At 38.4% G+C, this 18,167-nt stretch overlaps 1 protein-coding gene across 1 annotated transcript; it reads right to left on the bottom strand.

The window, feature by feature from the left end:
- Positions 1–13,894: 13,894 nt before the first annotated feature.
- On the bottom strand, positions 13,895–16,047 carry LOC135701220 (uncharacterized). The gene is made up of 4 exons (XM_065221997.1): positions 15,753–16,047; positions 15,282–15,701; positions 14,506–14,819; positions 13,895–14,422 (listed from the first exon to the last, which is right to left on the bottom strand). Exons 1-4 carry the CDS (start codon positions 16,030–16,032, stop codon positions 13,895–13,897), a joined length of 1,542 nt encoding a protein of 513 aa, XP_065078069.1. The 5' UTR covers positions 16,033–16,047.
- Between the last annotated feature and the right edge of the window lie 2,120 nt (positions 16,048–18,167).

Raw genomic sequence — 18,167 nt, 5'->3', positions numbered from 1 at the left:
GAAGTCGAGTATGAAGTGCAATGTAATGCTGGTGATTGAATTGCTCCAGACATTGAGATCATTCGATCGTCTCCCGACCCAACACAATAGTTGATTGGCATCTTGCCTAATGTTCCTCTTTCGCCAGGTCCAAAATTCCAAAAATTGCTGCAAAATCCACACATCCTCTTTGTTCTGCAATGGTTCCTGTTTGGTTTAGAAATAGTTGGTTTCTGAAGATGCAGCAATGCTCGTCGATGTTGATTCTACAATTTTAAATTATTATATCTATAGGAATTTCATGTTTGAATAAAAAACGGGGACTACGAACATTTTGTAACTCTTTGATTTAATCATTGATTTAAGATAAACAGAGTTAATGTTACTCAGTTTGCTAAATCAATGCTACTCAGTTTTTGACATTTTGAATAAAAATACCAAACTGAGTAGAAGTTACTCACTTTAGAGTAAAAATAAACGAGCGTGTACAGGTAGCTGGGACCTTAGCCAAAGTGGTCGAAAAAAAATTGTTATGATTGTGTGTAGCTCCTCCTTTGCCTTTTCGATCAACAAGGATCAACCTTACCACGTTTTTTAGAAGAAATTTTCAATTGACGGCAATTGAGAAACATAGGGAGTGCTGAAATCTTGAATTTTGCAGGTATTGATAAGCGCTCGATATCATTTATCGTCCTGCTTGCAAAATACTTGCGAATGGAACGATGCAAAGTCAGCTCAAAACACTGCATATTTTTCAAATGGGACTTCTGACTCTTGTTCCAAATTTTGCTGCTTCTCTCTGGACTTCAAAACTGCCACTCACTTAATGCCAAATTTACGTGGTCGTATTTTTCCTCCTACGAAACCTAATGAAATCAAAGTTTGATGCAATTGGTTCCAAAAAATTAGAAAATGTCCAAAGAAGGAAATGTTACATAGATATTTCTTCTAAGTTTACCACAGTTTTGCTGTGTGAATCAAGGTGATGAATTTGTTAACCTTAGCTATATAATTATAAATAAAGCACATAAATGGTTAAGGAAATAGTAAGACTTGAGTTCAGGAGTGCTCGGAACACATAGAATTTTAAACAACGATAGAACTATTTAAAAGAATTGACCAGCCCCGTGATCCCCTTTCTCATTTTACAGCTGGTATAATCAATTTGACAGATCGATGTCCTTCTATACCACTTTAAATCACTGAAATGGGGTCGATTTTTGATGATCGAGTTCCACATATGTTATGTGCTGGCAGGCGGGTTAATTGACTTGGAATGTCTTGTGGAGGAGCCAACAAGTAACATTAAGGAACCAACGGTTACAAAGTCTGGCGATCAGAGCTCCAATGGCCCCTTATAGATGATGGATGTGTCATCTACGACAAGGGACAACGGTCCACCATCAGGGAGAGCTGGCATATCGGAGGTGAACAGGTTGAACAAGATAGGGCCAAAGATGCTTCCTTGTGGAACACCCGCATCGATGTTGAAGACATCCGATGTGGTGCCATTCAGAGATGCTGGGTATGCCCTGTCCGAGAGATAGTTTTTTATGATCTTTACAAGCAAGATTGGATGACCGTATCGCTGCAATTTGTAGACCAGTCCATCGTGTCAGACTTTATCGGACGCTTACAACGAGCTTACTTACGAGCAACAAGTTATTTTCATCGGTAGATGCCAAGAGCCGGTGGTAGACTGCCTTTTCAAACAGGTTAGATAACCCCGAGAGAAGGGTTGGTAACTTGAAGGAGAGAATGGATCTGTCCCAGGCTTCCGGATGGGGATGACTTTAGCTGACTTCTAGCCCGAGGGGAAGTAGCCAAGTCTAAGGCACTGATTAAATATCAGTGCCAGTTGACTGAAGAATCTGGAACTCAAGTGTTTGAGTTCCAGATTGAGGATGTTGCCGAAACCTGGGTCCTTAATATTTTTAGACGATTTGATATAGGCCAGCTGTTCGTCAGCTGTGATCTTGGATTCCTCAAGAAAGATGTTGGGAATCTGATGGAGGTTGACCTATCACTGCAGCCTTCTCCACAGGGGTTATCAGATGAACCACTGAATCGTCGGAACGACTGCTGCGGAGTCTTATAAAGTCTTTGGTATATATTTCAAAGTTGTGTTGCTCACCTGTGTGGATACTGGTACGTGTTGATCCCTGGCCCGAGATATCGCCTCTACGATGGAACGCAGACACTGGTCAATGTCTTCGGACGATTACGGTTGGGCATCGTAGTCGACAGCGATGGTCCATGTTGTTGATAAAGAAATCGATGGTAGCGTGAACACCAACCAGGTGGGAGTGTCCGGGCTAAAGATGTTGTAACGAGCTTCTTGCAGATCGTTGTTTAGGATGGTTCCGTTTCGTAATTATAGAAATGGAACCAACAGAGGGGGAGACTTCCACCCCTATGGCTTCGATGACTTTCAGCTGGAAACTTGGCATTAGTCGGTAGCATATGTTCCTCATTATATAGACAGTACCGACAATTATAAATACACTTTGATAGTGAATGAAATCAAACTAGTGTAAAGTTTTAGGCCATTTTATTCTCAAATGTTGTTTATTATCATGTTTTCTTTCACACATAAATTCAATTTGCAGGATTTTATTGAGAGTAACCGAGTTTTCTAACTTTTCCATTGACACTGCTCATTGGTTATTCAACCAGATTTTCTCCGTGCAGCTTCCGAGCTCTCGTCTTCACAAATGCAGCCTGCTTTTTGCTTCGTTTTGGTTGCTTCTGCTTCCGATGGTTTTCCAGTCCCAATATTTTCTTGGCCCGCATGACATTTGTTGTTCTTCATACTTCCGTAATGCGGTTTGAACTGCTCCAATGCTCACACCCTCCACCTTAGACAGTGGCCTGCCGAAGTAAACTATCTCGGGATGTTGATCGATGAAAAGCTCCTCTTCCATTCGCATGTAGCTGTAGCGCTCAAAACTGGCTGTCCACAAACAAATCGTAGCACCTGCGATCCTCTACGCAGCTCCGGTGTGGGAATCATGTACACAGACTCACAGAAACAGTGCTGAGAATGGTACTTAATCGTGCCTTCGATACAAGAATTTTCGATCTCCATCTAGAGGCGAACGTTCCTAAATTAGATTTCAAAAATGCAGACTTAAGACTAGGTTTGTGCAGAAATGCAATACATCAAAACATGCTTTAATAAGCAATTTGTATATGGGTCATTCCGCGCCAAGTGGTCACAAACAATTGCAAAAGTGAAATTGCCCTCTTCCGATTTGGACCAAATTTAGAGGGAATGTTCATTTAAATTCAAATTATTTTCAAATTCAAAAATCTCGTCTAAAGTTTGTAGCCGCTAAATAATATTTAAGTTTGGCAACAATATTCTTGGTAATGGCATCCATTTTTCTTCAAATATTACTTCACACAATAAGTCATGGGAATGAATATCCTTATTAAAAGGAAATTGTAAAAAAAAATTACCTTAAATTTATGACTTTCGTTCATTGAAAAAGCAATATCTCAGGAACTACGCAAATTACTTTTGGTCATTGAGTGTTTCTTATGTAAAAAAGGACGAACAACACGATGGTGTCCTCAAATTGAAAATTAAACGACATGTATTATGAGAAAACTGCATTTAAAGTTTTCAAACGTAGTTATAAAATATCTGGCAACAAGCGTTACAGATTTAGATGTCTTGTCTAATTTTCTTATTAAAACAATGCATAATACAATTTGTAGCTTCATTCGTTCCGGAGATATGAACAAAAGAAAATAGTGCTTTCTAAAAAATAACTAAAAATAGAAAATGAGCCCTGTTGAATCGCTGAGAAGTGAAAGGCCTGCACTGATATCCGAACAGCTTATATATTTAGTTTTGTGTGTGCGCTTCAAATCTGTAATTTGATTTTGGTTTAGTTTTACAAGTTGTTTTTAGGTTAGAATAGAACTTACAGTTCAGTGGCGATTTTCGCTCGAATGGCCTTTCTGGTCTGCATTCAACCGCTTGCTGTATAATCCTAAGTAGATGTAATTCTTGTTTACGTTTTTAAGCTTCACTAAGTCCATCAAATTCACCTTCACTACCCGTAGTAACTATTTAGATTTAAGCTAGATGTACGTAGGATTAACAAATTTAACATTCTTTAGTAATTTTTCACCCGCGTGTATCTGGTTCAATTCTTTCGTTCCTGCAGACTGACGTTTCGACACAGAGAGTTTGTTGCGCGTAGACTCGCCGCTCGTGTCGTGATGTTCAGACGGCCGGGTTGCCAATTCAACCGTTCAATCAGTCAATTTCCCTGTGCTAACAAGCCCCTTGATCGATGGGTGCTCCGATTAGCATACAACTTTGGATTTTTTGAATTTGAACTTAAATAAACAATAACAATAAATAAACATTCCCTCCAAATTTGGTACAAATCGGAAAGGTCAATTGCATGTGTTGTGTACACTGACAGGCCTAATAGGACTAGGAACTGTAATTTCAAAATAATTGAAATTTCAAAAGAACTATCGCATCTGTGTCACTTGATAACTCATACATGTTAACCACACAAATCCAAGAAATAAAGCTCATTTAAAGTTCACTCGTTGACGGCATTCTTGTAACGAATTTTGAAGGAGAAGGAACTGCAGCAGCAGCCGCAGCCGTGGGAGCAGCACCATTACTTCGTGTAGCCGTAGCCTAGGGTTACCATATCAAAAGCTTGAAAAGGAGGACATTTCATTTGAGGTTTGGAGATTAAGGAGAACAATGATTCCTGTTCTTAACATTAAAGGAGGACAATGAGTTTTTATCAAACGATTTAATAATATCCCAACAAACAATTTGAGCTGATTAAAAGCTGAATAAGCTATTAATTAGCTGAAGAAGCATATTTTTGCCCGAATAAGCTCTTATTCAGCGCTCAATGTTTGTTGGGGTGCGCTATCACAAAATTCATGATTTGCAAAGGTTCAATTGAGATGGTTCATAACTTGTAGTCGTTACCAATTCAGTTCATCTTCTCATTATACTTCTGAAAAAAAAACCCATCAAGACTAGCATTATTCATTGTTGATACTTAGAAATGATCTAGTCTAGCTGATTTGCATGAAAACTACAGCTTACAGCCTTAAAACCATCCCAACTCATGTAAAAAAAATCAGGATACATGTCATCGCTGATTGAAACTAACATGGAACATCTAAGCAACCTGTTAATTTTATCATTAATTCAGCATAGGACTCTAAGGCCGCTGCCATATTTAGTGGGAGCGAAGAAGCGCGCTAAGCGTTCTATACAAAAGAATTCCTATAATTGATATTATTCCTTACACTCGATTTCATGCTTCGCGTTCGTCTTCGCTGTCAGTATGGCAGCAGCCTAAACAAATCAAGCGTAACTATTCAAACCGACGTATCTGTTTTCGTAAACAATCTCTTCAATCGACGATTTGTCTTAACTGCTAACTCACTCACGCAAACAAACACCATCATCAGGTAGGGGAAACTTTCGCCTACTAGCTGATGTTGTTAGTTTCTGTGAGTGAGCTTGCAGTTGTCACAAATCGTCGATTGAAGTGATTGTTTACAAAATCAGATACGTCGATTGGGCATATAGTCTAGATACTGCCCAACACTGAGCTGTCAGACGACAGCTCAAACAGAAAGAAGAAGAAGAAGAAACGTCGATTTTAATAGTTATGCTTGAAATACCTACACGCTAAGATCAGATAACCCAAATGTAGGTTTACTTTACCCAAATCAGGCGTAAACTGCACAAACTCAGATATGGGTAAATTTTTTAACCCAATTATGGGTAAATTTAAGTCAAATTTGCATTAAAATAAATCATTTATGGTTCATAAGAACCCATATTTGGGTTAAAAAAATTTACCCATATATGAGTTTGTGCAATTTACGGCCAATCTCAGTAATCTCTTTGTACCGTCTGGGTAAACTGATCTTAGCGTGTAGAATTCCATAGAACCAGAAAGTCAAAATCGAAAACATGTTGGATTCAATCTAAATGTGTCGGGTTGACAGCTGCAGTATACTCTTATAGCGAATTCGTTTATTATTCAGTTCCAACCTGGATCGGGTATCAAGATTGGGTCTGCTTGTTTTCTGACAAACGTCAGTTTGCTCGTTTGTTTTTAAAACCTAGCTCAGGTTGAGGTTCACACTGACAAAAAGTTCGGTTTCGCACTGGGTTGGAACTGGTGTTAACCCCGATAATAAACGAATTCGCTATTAGTCCCACCATTGAATGATATTTGCTAGATAAGATGAGGTTGTGACGTAATTAAACAAATAAGCTCTGCGATCAACGCCCTTTGAAAACAATTTTATGAATATGTATACTTGAAAAAATGCAAGGATTAAAAAGGAGGACATTTTCGGGCAAAAGGAGGATGTAGAAAAAATATTGAAAAAGGAGGACATGTCCTCCTTTAGGATACCATTGTAATCCCTACCGTGGCCGAGGCTGAAAACCTCGGTCCGGTCACGACAAACACGTTTTTTAGAGTAGGATGTAAACATCAGGATGCAGCCAGAATTTTGTGAAATATTTCACGCAGTTTGAAATGACGGTTCATCGTTAGTGTATTTATAATTATCGGAACGGTCTTTAGCGACGGCCACTCCCCCTCCCCCGGAGCTGGTTCTATCAAGCCGCTCGAGCCGGAAGTCAGGAAGGAAGACATTTATCTCGTTCGTTGATCTCAAAAGTTTTGCTCTTGAGCGAGCAAGCGTTCCAATATGCGATGCTGCTAGTTTCACAGGCCAATGACGAATAGGCCCAGAGTTTGAATCTGGTCGAATTGGGGTTTGCAGCTGCGCAGAGAGTTAGACAGCTTGATGAATAGGGAGATCAGCTGCTCCGGTGAGTATGGAGCGTTAGTGTTGTCGTTGGATTGTGGTTGCGATTCCTGATCGCGACGTCAGTTAAGCTTGGTCCGGGAGGATTCCGGACGTGGTGTAGCAGTCGTTTGTTGTGTAGACGATTGTTGAGTAGCAGCGGTGGTAGCACCGAGATCGGGAGCCGTGGAAAGCTCAGCCGGTTATTGTCTGCCACCTTCCTGCGACTGGGCTGGTTGTTTGTGGAGGCTTTATGACGATTGCCGTTTTCAACGTCGCCGTTGGGGATTCCATCCGAACCGGGGGCTTTCTTCACCTTCAATCCTTTCGCCACTACTACGAATTCCTCGTACATGACTTCGGCGTTATCTCCATCTCCCTCTCCGTACCTTGTAGGTGGCCAGCTCATTGGTTTGTGCTTCGGGAAAAGTCTTGCACGGTGACTTTCAGCTTTTTTGGGCACATTTCAGCGGGCATAGTTAGCCATCACGACTCGGTATGCGCAGCCCCAGGGGTTGGCATCAGCGTCTCGACACAGCTTCTTTTAACAGTTTGACTTGCTCGTTTGGTAAAAATGGGCTTCGTACATAAAACACATTTTTCGTAAATTGTACGACACATTCGTATTGCTTGTCATCGGCAAAATACTAACATGACGCCTTATTCGTGAACTGAATTTCGTACGGACCAGCAAACTGATGCTCTTCTTCTTTTCTAAGGTGCCTGTTCATATTTTGTAGCTCCTGTTACTGATGGCGGTCATGTCCTGAGTTTTGTGTATTGAAAAGTTGTTCCTGCTCATATTTTGTTTTGCTGTGAGTGATGCTGGTGGCCATGAAGGTAATATCACCAATTTGATGTTGCAGATGAGATTACAATAAGGGATGGACTTTAAACTGGTTTGAGGAAATCAGTCTTGACCAGGGATTGAAACTGTTGACGTTTTCTTTCGTTGTCGTGTGCGACATTCTGTTTGTATTCGTACTCTCATGCTCTACCATCGTCTCTCTTACACAACACAAACGGTAGAACAACATTCGAGCAAAAATAAAATTATCAAATAACTATCACATGACATGTGTTATTTCTTTCTAAATCCTCAATTTGATGAATATTAAAGCATTTCTGATGAGAAATTTTATTACTAGGACATCGTTGCCTGCTATTTTTAGAATTCATACAAGCACAACATCAGCAGCTCTTATTATGAGAACAACTAAAATACATACATTCGTGACGGTCATTGGCGACAGTGTTGTATGACAGAGCCTGTCAAATGACATTTTAGTTTGGTACTGTAATTTGATAATTAGTTTTGCAAGTGTCAGAAGCAAAGGCAGTCGATTATCATAGAAAATGTGTCGACTACGGTGACCGCTTACAAGACTGGTCTTGGCGGAAGGGAATGGAGGCCGGTTGCCTCCTAAGTGAATTTACTCCTCAGGACTCGTTGGCATTATAATGCTTTTTTCCTCATCAACGATGCCGATGGCTAAAATTATTAGTTTAAATCATTTATTGCACTGAAAAATAAAAGTGCAATCGTACGAAATGCTTTCGTACATTCAACAATAACCAGGAAGATAATTTATTTTGATAACGAAATTTTTGCTGCCCTTTGTATTATCTTCGTACAATTCCCCCATATTCTGCTTTGACATAACACTCGCTGAGCCAGTGAGAGGTTGTAATAACTCCAAGCTTACATTGGATGTAAGAGAAATTTGTTTTGCGTATAGAACATTTTCCCTTCAAGAATGGTGGATCTACTGTGCTGCCATCACATCTGAAGGTCCATTATAATGATCGAGATTTCCATCTCTGAGCAATTCATTTGCACCAATCAGTTAGAGAAACCATTCATTAAAGCTCTGCTCTACATGGCCTTTTGTTTTGCAAATACTTTCCTGTCTGAAAAGGGCCTGCCGTGCACGTAGGGTCGCCATTTTCACAATTTGCATGCCAACTCTTGAAAAACATACAAGAACTACCTTATTCCCTCGATACTTGAGGAGAGTTGCCTGTTCCGCCTGAATTATGCAATTTCGCTTTGAATGGATTCCGTTTCAAAGAACTCACTCACGGATTGGTTGAAACGTTCCACGGCTCGAAAGGCGAAGCATAGAACCTCTGCTCAAAAGTCAAGTTGCGTTCTTTTCAAATGTGGAAGCCACATGAGTGTTGTTCAGGTTAGGGTTTGATATAAAAGAATGGCCCCGGAACGCGACGGAGAAAACTAAGCGGTGCCATTCATCATGTTATGCCCCATTACGTGCAAAGCCTCATGCCGCCCGTCGGCAGATTTTGCGCTGATCCAAGTCTGAACACTGAAAATTTCTTCCCAGTCGATTCCGATTGACTTATTTCGAAGAAATTAAATCCAATTTCTGTGTCAAAATCCCCCTTTCTTCATTATTTAATTGACTAAATCCAGCTCAGCTCATCACGCGGTGGTGTTCGATTCGGTTTCAACGGCTCCTGGAAATGCGCTCCGTTCATGTTTCCTCCCATGCGGTGAGAGCTGATTTACATTTCCAATCAACTGGACTGGCACTAGCAGCAGCCGCAGCAGCATCAGCAGGCTGGCAGTTCTCGAGAATTGTCCATCATTAACTCATCACACACGGCCTACTGAACCTTTCCAATTCAGGGTTGCGGCCATTCGTTTGCTATAAAAAAAATGTTTCCCGAATTATGGAATCATTAGATGTTATGATGATGACGAAGAGGTTGTAATGCATGTGTTTGACACATAAAACCAGCCAACTTCGCATTTAGAGAGTCACAATCAGAAATGTTATGATCGGTGAATATTCACTGTTCATGAAGAGTGAATCTTCATTCACTGTCTCAAAACGAAATTGTCAGATTTCATGTGTCAAACACATGCTTTACCATCTCTTCTTGTATCATCATAACATCTTTTGATTTCACAATAAGGAATAAAAAAAATAATACCAAACGAATGGCCGCAACCCTGCTCTCCATACTCGCCGTTCATTTCACCTATATAGGCAAGCGCATAGCCAGGTTTCGAAAAAAAATTGTATTGAAAATTTTGCTGAATGCCATTTCACCGAACGCCATTTCATCGAAAGCCTTTGTGTTGCTGGGTTTAGGGGGGTGTCAGTTGCACACCCCCCCCCCCCCCCCTGGATACGCCTATGTATGTAGGTATATGTGAAACGAAACGCACGCCACCAACGTGTGCACCCAGTAGGGCTACCTTCTTCTTCTCATGTTCCAAGATAATGCGAAGTCTAATTTTTTGATCGGTTGGTTATCTCTTTTTATGGATTTGGTTTTCCTTTGAATAAGAGCGCATTGTCAGTGGATCAGTGGAAGATGCGTGATGTGTGAGTATGGTAATTTTTTTTTTTTCGAACGAATCTTTCGCATTTCCAATTTTGCTTCCCGGGGTGAATCGGTTCAATAGGACTAGGTATAAAAACAAATTCAAAACGCTCCGAGTGGGATCTTTGATTGATCCGTAAATTGATGGGTTTGCGAAAGATAGAGATAGAGACTCTTCTGTTCCAAACGACGAATAACAGCGTTAGGGGCTGAATGGCTTTTAAGATGGTAGATGCGTGATGTTTTTACGAAAAATGATGAAGATATTTTTGAGGTACGATTTTATAAATTGTTGATACTAACGTTAGTAACGGTTATAATCAGATGTTGATTCGAAGTAAGGCAGTCTTGACCATTTGATGATTTTTAGACGCATCGAAACAGCAGAAAATGACAAATGATTGCAGAGAAAAAAAAAACATAAAAATAGACTGAAAATAAATTACGATTACACGGCAAATTAGGTTGACTCAAAGTTGCGATTAGTTCACTCATATTCTTGGAAACGTAGTTAACTCATAGACTGAGTATTACTTTCCGAGCTTTTACAGGAATTTGTTTTCTAATATGAGCAAAATTTCGATGTACATATGAAATTAGTACACGGAAACAGGTTTTCATGTATTTTAACAGAACCAATGATATATATTTGAATTTCACATAGCATTCATGTGATCACATGAGTTCTATATGATAAATCATTTGACACATAAGGCTCATGTGATTTTGTGGTGCAATTCCCAATCATAATATCACATGTTAGTTAAGTGAAATTCAAATGACTATTTTCCATTGGATATGTGATTTATTTTTTGAGTATATACTTCTAGAATGAGTAAATTTTCGTCGATTTTTGTCATATTGGAAAAGATTTATGAAGCTCGGAAAATTTTACTCAGTTTACAAGTAAACTACGTTTGCTAGAGTTTGAGTAATTTAAACTTAAATTTGAGTCGTAGCTATGCACGCCAGCAGCGGGGGAACGAGCACATCTTAGTGAGAGATTCAGCTTTCCACCACCTAAATATGGAGAAATCGACAATCAAAAGAGCAATTTATAAGCTTATTAATACGATTGTTGAAATTCAGTTTCAACGGGAAGTTTCCGATACTATGATTCCCCAGCAAACCATAAGTCGTAAAAGAATGTTCAAATCAAGTCGTATATACACGCATATTAAATTAGAATTGCATATAACGGCAGCCAATATTGCATCAAGTTGTAAAAAGATTACATATAACGATTTTTTATGATTGAAATAAAACTTTTTTCCCTAGTTGCATAAATCACCGTATTTGTTCACACGAAATCATATTGCGAGAAAGTTGATGAACATTACATATAGATACACATGAAGTTATTTTATATTGCATATCTGTCTGTTTTTATTTATTTGATTGTGGAATCATTGTTCAATCTACGATTAAAAACAAATATTCGGAAAATCAGGAAAATCAGGCGGAGTATGAATACATTTGTATTAAAAAATAAGTTGACGCGAATCCGCAAAAGTGGAACGTACAGTCGCTTGCTTCAAAAGCATAAAAAAAGGATCATCCCTCAGATTTCTCAAAATAATTCGGATAAAAATAACGATGTGGACCAACAGCATTATTCTAGTTCATCGATTTCTTCTTCTGCTTCTGTCACCTCTGAAGAATTTAATGAGGCCACTGAAGCTTTGGATAATGAAATGAATACTCACAGTATGGATGATTCGAAAGAAATTTTAGAAGATATAGTTGAAAATGAACGATACCAAGGTAAAACCAAATTTTACTAAAAGTAATTTAACGATTTAAAAAAAAACTGTTCTTTCATTCTTAGGATCACTTCAATCTGAAATCCGGAAATGGGCTTCGCAATATCAAATATCGCAAGCAGCTTTGAAATCGTTGATTGGTGTGCTCAATACTCACTTGCAGGTGGATCTACCAAAAGATCCCCGCACTTTTATGAGAACCCCTAGAACTTTGGAAATCATAACCATGAAAAACTATGGTAAATACTGGCACCATGGCTTGGAACGTGGCCTACAAAAGCGCTTGGAGCATGTTGCTGTGGATATGAATGTATCCCTTAACATCAACATTGATGGTCTTCCCATATATAAGAGCAGTGCCAATCATTTTTGGCCAATTCTTGTGAATATCCATGAGTTATCACACATTTCTCCAATCATCGTTGGTATTTACTATGGAGCAAGCAAACCAAAAGATGCCAATGAATTTTTATCTCCTTTCATCAATGAGCTTACATCAGTTCTTAATTCAGGTGTGATAATTAATACTCACAAAGTTTCCGTAAAAATTCGAGCGTTTATATGTGATTCTCCCGCTCGGGCCTTTATTAAGTGTGTAACAAACTATAACGGCAAGTTTGGATGCCTGAAGTGTACGACGAAAGGAAAATATTCCCATGAGACAAGAACCATGATCTTCCCAGAAGTGAATGCAGAGCTACGGACTAATCAAATGTTTCGAGAGAATAAATACCCAGAGCACCAACGTGCCGTGTCTCTACTTACGGAACTGCCGATAGACATGATAGATGATGTCATTGTAGGAGATGCGTTACATTTATTAGAGTTAGGCATTATGCGGAAGCTGATTAATTCTTGGCGTACTGGATGCATGACGAAACGAGCGAAATGGAGCGCTTACGGAAAACAGGTTATCTCTGAATATTTGGTTGATTTAAGGTTCCCTGTAGAGATTCACCGACGTATGCGTTCGTTGGAACATATTTCACTTTGGAAAGGGTTGGAATATCGAATTTTTTTGAACTATGTAGGAGTTGTGCTTCTAAAAGATCATCTACCACCTAAGTATTATGAACATTTTTTATTATTGTTTTGCGCAGTCCGTATTTGTTCTGTGGAAAGATACAAATCATTTTTACCAATCGCGAGAATGCTCTTAATTGAATTTATAAATGATTACAAGATACTGTATGGTACGGAGTTTATCACAAGTAATGTACATAATCTTTGCCATATTGTAGACGAAGTGGAAAAATTTGGAACATTAATATCTCTTTCCGCATATCCTTTCGAAAATTGCCTACATTCATTGAAAAAGCTGGTGAAACCCGGTCCTAATCCGTTAGCTCAAATAGCCAACCGAATAACAGAAGCTGAATGTAGTGAAAAATCATCAAAATTACAGCATTTCTCCAAACTTACTTTAATCAATGTCATAAAAAACGAAAAAGTATGTAAAATTACCTTTCCAGAATTTATTTTGACAAACAAGTTTACCAACAAATGGTTTCTCACAAATACATTAGAATTAGTTGGAATGACAGATGTTCATGAAGATGAAGATGAAGTATTAATCAAAGGACAACATTTGTTGGAAATGGAAAATTTCTTCCCAAAACCAATGGATTCTTCTTTTCTTCATGTATTCAGCTCAAAACTTGTGAAAGAAAATTTTTCAAATGCTTATTTCTACAGACCTGATTTGATTTTATGTAAAATGGTTCCTATCAACCGTAAAGATAAAACTGTATTCATACCACTTATGCATACAATGGCAAATTTCATCTGAAAATGGTTATAAAATAACAGATAATACCTAATGTGAGCATTATATCAAGTAATAAAACTAAGAAAGCAGTTTATTTGTTTAAGAATCCAATTCAACAATTTTTCATTTAAAAAATAAAAAGAAATGTAAAAAAATCATTGATAGTCACGACCGTAACTTTAATCCTTCATTCCGTGATCAATCATTCAGAAGAACCATCACTGTTGCCTGTAGCTTGGAAGTCTCCATCATTGCCTTCAGATGTATCAGTGTCGTTCGGTTGATGAATTGACTCTGTGTTCTCAAAGTCTTCCATATCCTCACCATCAGAGCCATTGTCATCAAGTTCGATGTCATCTGTAACACTCATAGCATCTTCATGATGAGGCTTTGACCTTTTAACACCTCGCTTAGTACGACAAGATGACTTTCGCAGCATTTTGTTAGCAGATCGTGTCTTAGCATGTCTAAATAAGCGCGTTTTACAAAACTTCTCCAACTGCTGTTTTGTATATGTGGGGTCACCAATCTGAATAAGTTTTAAAAGCAGTTCCGTGACGTTTCCAAATTCACGGAAGCCTCGTTTGGATTTATGTCCTCTGTTCACACCTGTCCAAGTAAATCGATTCCAAAATTGTCTAGTGAATAGACAATCTGCAATGACGTAAAACGCGTTATCTCCTTTTTCCACGTACGAATTAGGAACAATAATTCGGGAGAAAAATTCCATCTGGAAAAAAAGATATAATATTTTAAATTATGATACATTTGAATTCTTGAATAATTTATGTAACGGTTTATTGGAGTACTCACATATTTCATTTGAAGAGCGTCATTTGTCAACTCAGCATTCCAATCGGTAACATGCTTCTCAGTATCAACAGGTGATCGTAACTCGATAACTGTGTCGTCTTTGGATGCCGTTTTATTTAATACCTCCGTCATGGCTGCTAGACGAGCAAAATTAGTCGCAAAACTTCTATCGACAGCTGCAGTTACCGCACGTTCTACTATGTTTTCGATGTGTATGTCAAGATAGCTCCGCATTGCATTGACTGCATCGAAAATATTTTGTTTAATAAGTGCATCTAGGTCCGTTGCAGTTTCAACTTGATCGGTATCCTCACCTAAAAGGATATTTCATTATTTGTATTGTATTTTTATTGACAATGATTATAATAAAGCTGATAATCAATATTAAATTAATATAAAAACTCAAATACCTTCCACATCCATATTCTTGGTATAAGCCTCAAAGTGAATGTTCTCTTCAGGAACATTTGGCGCAAATGATCGATAATCTGCAAAATGCATGCAATCAATAAATTTAATTCGGTACTAAGGCTGTGTTCCATTTTAAAAATTTTCACTTAAATTTGACACATTAAAAATAAATTAATCAGTTATTGATCGGTCGATTTTCGAGAAGGTGTCTGTCAAAATTATTTTTTTGTCTGTCAAAAATATGCAAACTCACCAAATGGAACACATGAATCCAAAACACCAATAATGTCATTTAAATTTGTTAACTTCAACAAAGCAACCACAATTTTTTTTTTCAGTGTCAAAATTATCATTGAAGTTTTTACCTGGAAGGGAACTAGTAGTTTCCAGCGACTTCAACTGGATCTGTTGAAGCATGAAATCCTCCGGCATACGTAGTATTGGTTCCTGGACAACGTTTGATGTTGATGACTGCTGCACAATTTGAACTGCTCTCGCTATTTCCGCAGATGTCTGGGCAATCGTTGTGGTTGTGGCAGATGGTTGAAGAAATGATTGGAAATCATCCCTTGGAGCTGTCACATCCGGCCGAATATTGATCACCGGTTCCATTGGCTGTGGAGGACGGATTAGATTTTCCGGTGGCGTATCAGGGCGAATATTGATGACTGGTTCCAATGGCTGTGGTGGACGGACCAGTTTTTCCGGTGGCTCAACCGATAGTGCTTTAACTTTCTGAAACGAGCTTCGGGAACTGCAAGCTTGTTTCTCTTTGCCAACGATTGCTGAAAATAGTCACGTTAATTTATAATTGAACCATTTAAATGAAAACATACCTTTACAAAGTGAGTTGTAATCGTTCCGTTTTTCCGCTGGTTTCTTTTTTTTTGCAGATTTCAGTTGCTTTTTTTTTGCTTCAAAATCCGACACGTCTTTTTTTGACAGTTCTTCCACAGAAGCTTCCGCCGCTTGGAAGCTGCGGAATTTTCGTGTTACGATAACTGGTACGGATTTGGTTGCGCCTTTAAAAATCGTCCCTTCCTTCCGCATCTTATCGATCTTCTCGTTGTTCAATGACTTTGGCCACATTAGGAACTCCTTTTGTATCCAGCTCATGGGTACTGCCAGAACCTGAAATCGACCGTTTTCTATGAACTGCGCAACTCCGTACATCTGAAAGTTTTGTTTTTGTTTTTAGTTTATTTAAGAGGATAAAGTTTTAATTCAACTTACTGTGATTAATCGTCGAGAAGAAGTAGCTGTTCGATGCGATGAGGACAGTGTAGTGGAAAACGAATGTTTATTTACATTTTCCGATCACTACTGATGAAGTGCCAGAGTAGCCAGTTTTGTTATTTTGATATCATTCTTAAAGTTTATAATGTAACACATTTCCCTTTACATAAGAGTGAAGTGAATTGCAATAATCAACCAAAACTGTTTTTTATTGAAACTGAAATTTCTTATCACATAATAATCTATGAAAATGGAGTAATAATTGGTGTGACGAATTTGTACTATTGCTAGTATCCACTGGTTTGGGAACATTGATTAAAAAGCATTTTGCTGCTGTTCCTTAATCATTTAGCGGTCCATTTAATGATCGTAGCAGTGTCCTAATAATCACATATGTTATGATGTAATTGGGAATGCATCGTATTTCGATCAAAACAATGTCGTATAGCGTTACTGGCATATAAAATTATAATAAACTCAACAACAGTCTTATAAGATGTTGAACTTAATCTAGAATCTAATGATTTTGTAAGATAGACAAAAATTCGTTGATTGACCAATATGTATATGGACTAATGGATAAGTAGCTGCCATGCAGATATGAAGACACCAGGATCGAGGCTAATGTAACCAGGTATGCGTTGAGTTATTTAAAAAGTATGTGTTCAAACCAATTATCTTGTAGATCATTAAAAAAATCTCGAATTTTCAGTAATATGTAATATAAAAAAAAATCCATATCATTTGATTTATACCCGCAGGATTTTTTTTTTCGTAAAAGTATGGATGCAAATGAACTATCAATGCATTGCGGTTTAACCATGATTATATATATACATACATATATACATACACATATACATCTGCGGATATGTTTTTTAACATATTATATAATGTGCACAGTAACTTGAAAAGTTATATAAGCTTTGATATATAATTGCATTATGCACGTTATGTAATACAAGACGAAAAATAACAGATTGCGTAATCATTCTAATGAAATCATAAGACATCTTTTATATGATGTTTGCGCTAAATACTATTTGTACGTATATGGCCTCCACTTTTGTACGCATATAAGGAATTCATGCATCTTGTACGATGCTTTTATATTGTATAAGGCTACAGCTAACTGAATTGCAACTGAGTAATGTTAACAAAATTGTTTGCTGGGTCCCGACCGGAAGCGAATAAAAAACGTATAATCCGGTGATAGCGAGAATCAACTTCCAGTTGAAACTGAATTTCAACATCATATAATTTCGTTTAGTTTCCTTTTAGTACAATTTCGGGTGTTGTCTAGCGTGATGCCGTCGAAGTGTTTAGTTGTAAGCCCGATACCAGTGCCTACGGGTTTCACGGAGTAGAATGTATGGTGTTCAATGATAGGTTTAGGTTACCTAATTCAGTGTGTAGATATCAGATAAACCTAGTAGTGACTAATCACATTAGCTTTAAGTTCAACTATTATTAAGTTCACTAGATTACTAGATAATTTTAAGAATAACGAGAGCGATGAATTTACTTTTTCACCTGGTTGCTTTGTTCTCGGTTGTTTTTCTCTTCTATACTCACCCGGTGTGACAGATCGATATCTGCCACTCCGCTGTTACTTCGCTGCCGAACCCACTGCAGGGGTGTTTCGACACAAGTAGGTTCAAACGGTAGGTGTGCTCAGGCCAGTGTGGCCAACACTCCCCCTTAGGCTACGACAAAACCCCTGGTTGGCTTACTCTCCGTCGCACCGGACGTCTAATACAGCCAGCTTCGTTGCCGAACCTGGTCATCTTGGCTGACTTTGGTGCTGATAACTTTCCCCTTCGGCCAACAGTTGCGGGGCATGTTGGAATCGGCGATAACTACAATATCGCCCACGGCGATCGGTTTTGTGTAACGAAACCATTTGGTGCGGCGAGTGATTTCTGGAAGGTAGTCCGACACCCAACGCTTCCAATATTGGTTTGCTAAAATCTGTGAGGTACACCAATTCTGCTTTACGGCCGCTCGGCTATCAT

This window comes from Ochlerotatus camptorhynchus, unplaced genomic scaffold (assembly GCF_037179485.1).
Source record: "Ochlerotatus camptorhynchus isolate MF236.1 unplaced genomic scaffold, CSIRO-AGI_Acam_v1.1 ptg000151l, whole genome shotgun sequence".
Classification (NCBI taxonomy): domain Eukaryota; kingdom Metazoa; phylum Arthropoda; class Insecta; order Diptera; family Culicidae; genus Ochlerotatus; species Ochlerotatus camptorhynchus.
This window is presented reverse-complemented; position numbering and strand designations above follow the sequence as displayed.

What these genes read in the sequence shown, in the direction of transcription:
- LOC135701220 (XM_065221997.1), bottom strand. Translation starts at nt 16,032, where the DNA reads ATGAGCTGGATACAAAAGGAGTTCCTAATGTGGCCAAAGTCATTGAAC. An exon ending in TTACAACTCACTTTGTAAAG is followed by an intron (nt 15,702 to 15,752) that starts GTATGTTTTCAT and finishes GACTATTTTCAG; the next exon opens with CAATCGTTGGCAAAGAGAAA. An exon ending in AACTACTAGTTCCCTTCCAG is followed by an intron (nt 14,820 to 15,281) that starts GTAAAAACTTCA and finishes ATATCCTTTTAG; the next exon opens with GTGAGGATACCGATCAAGTT.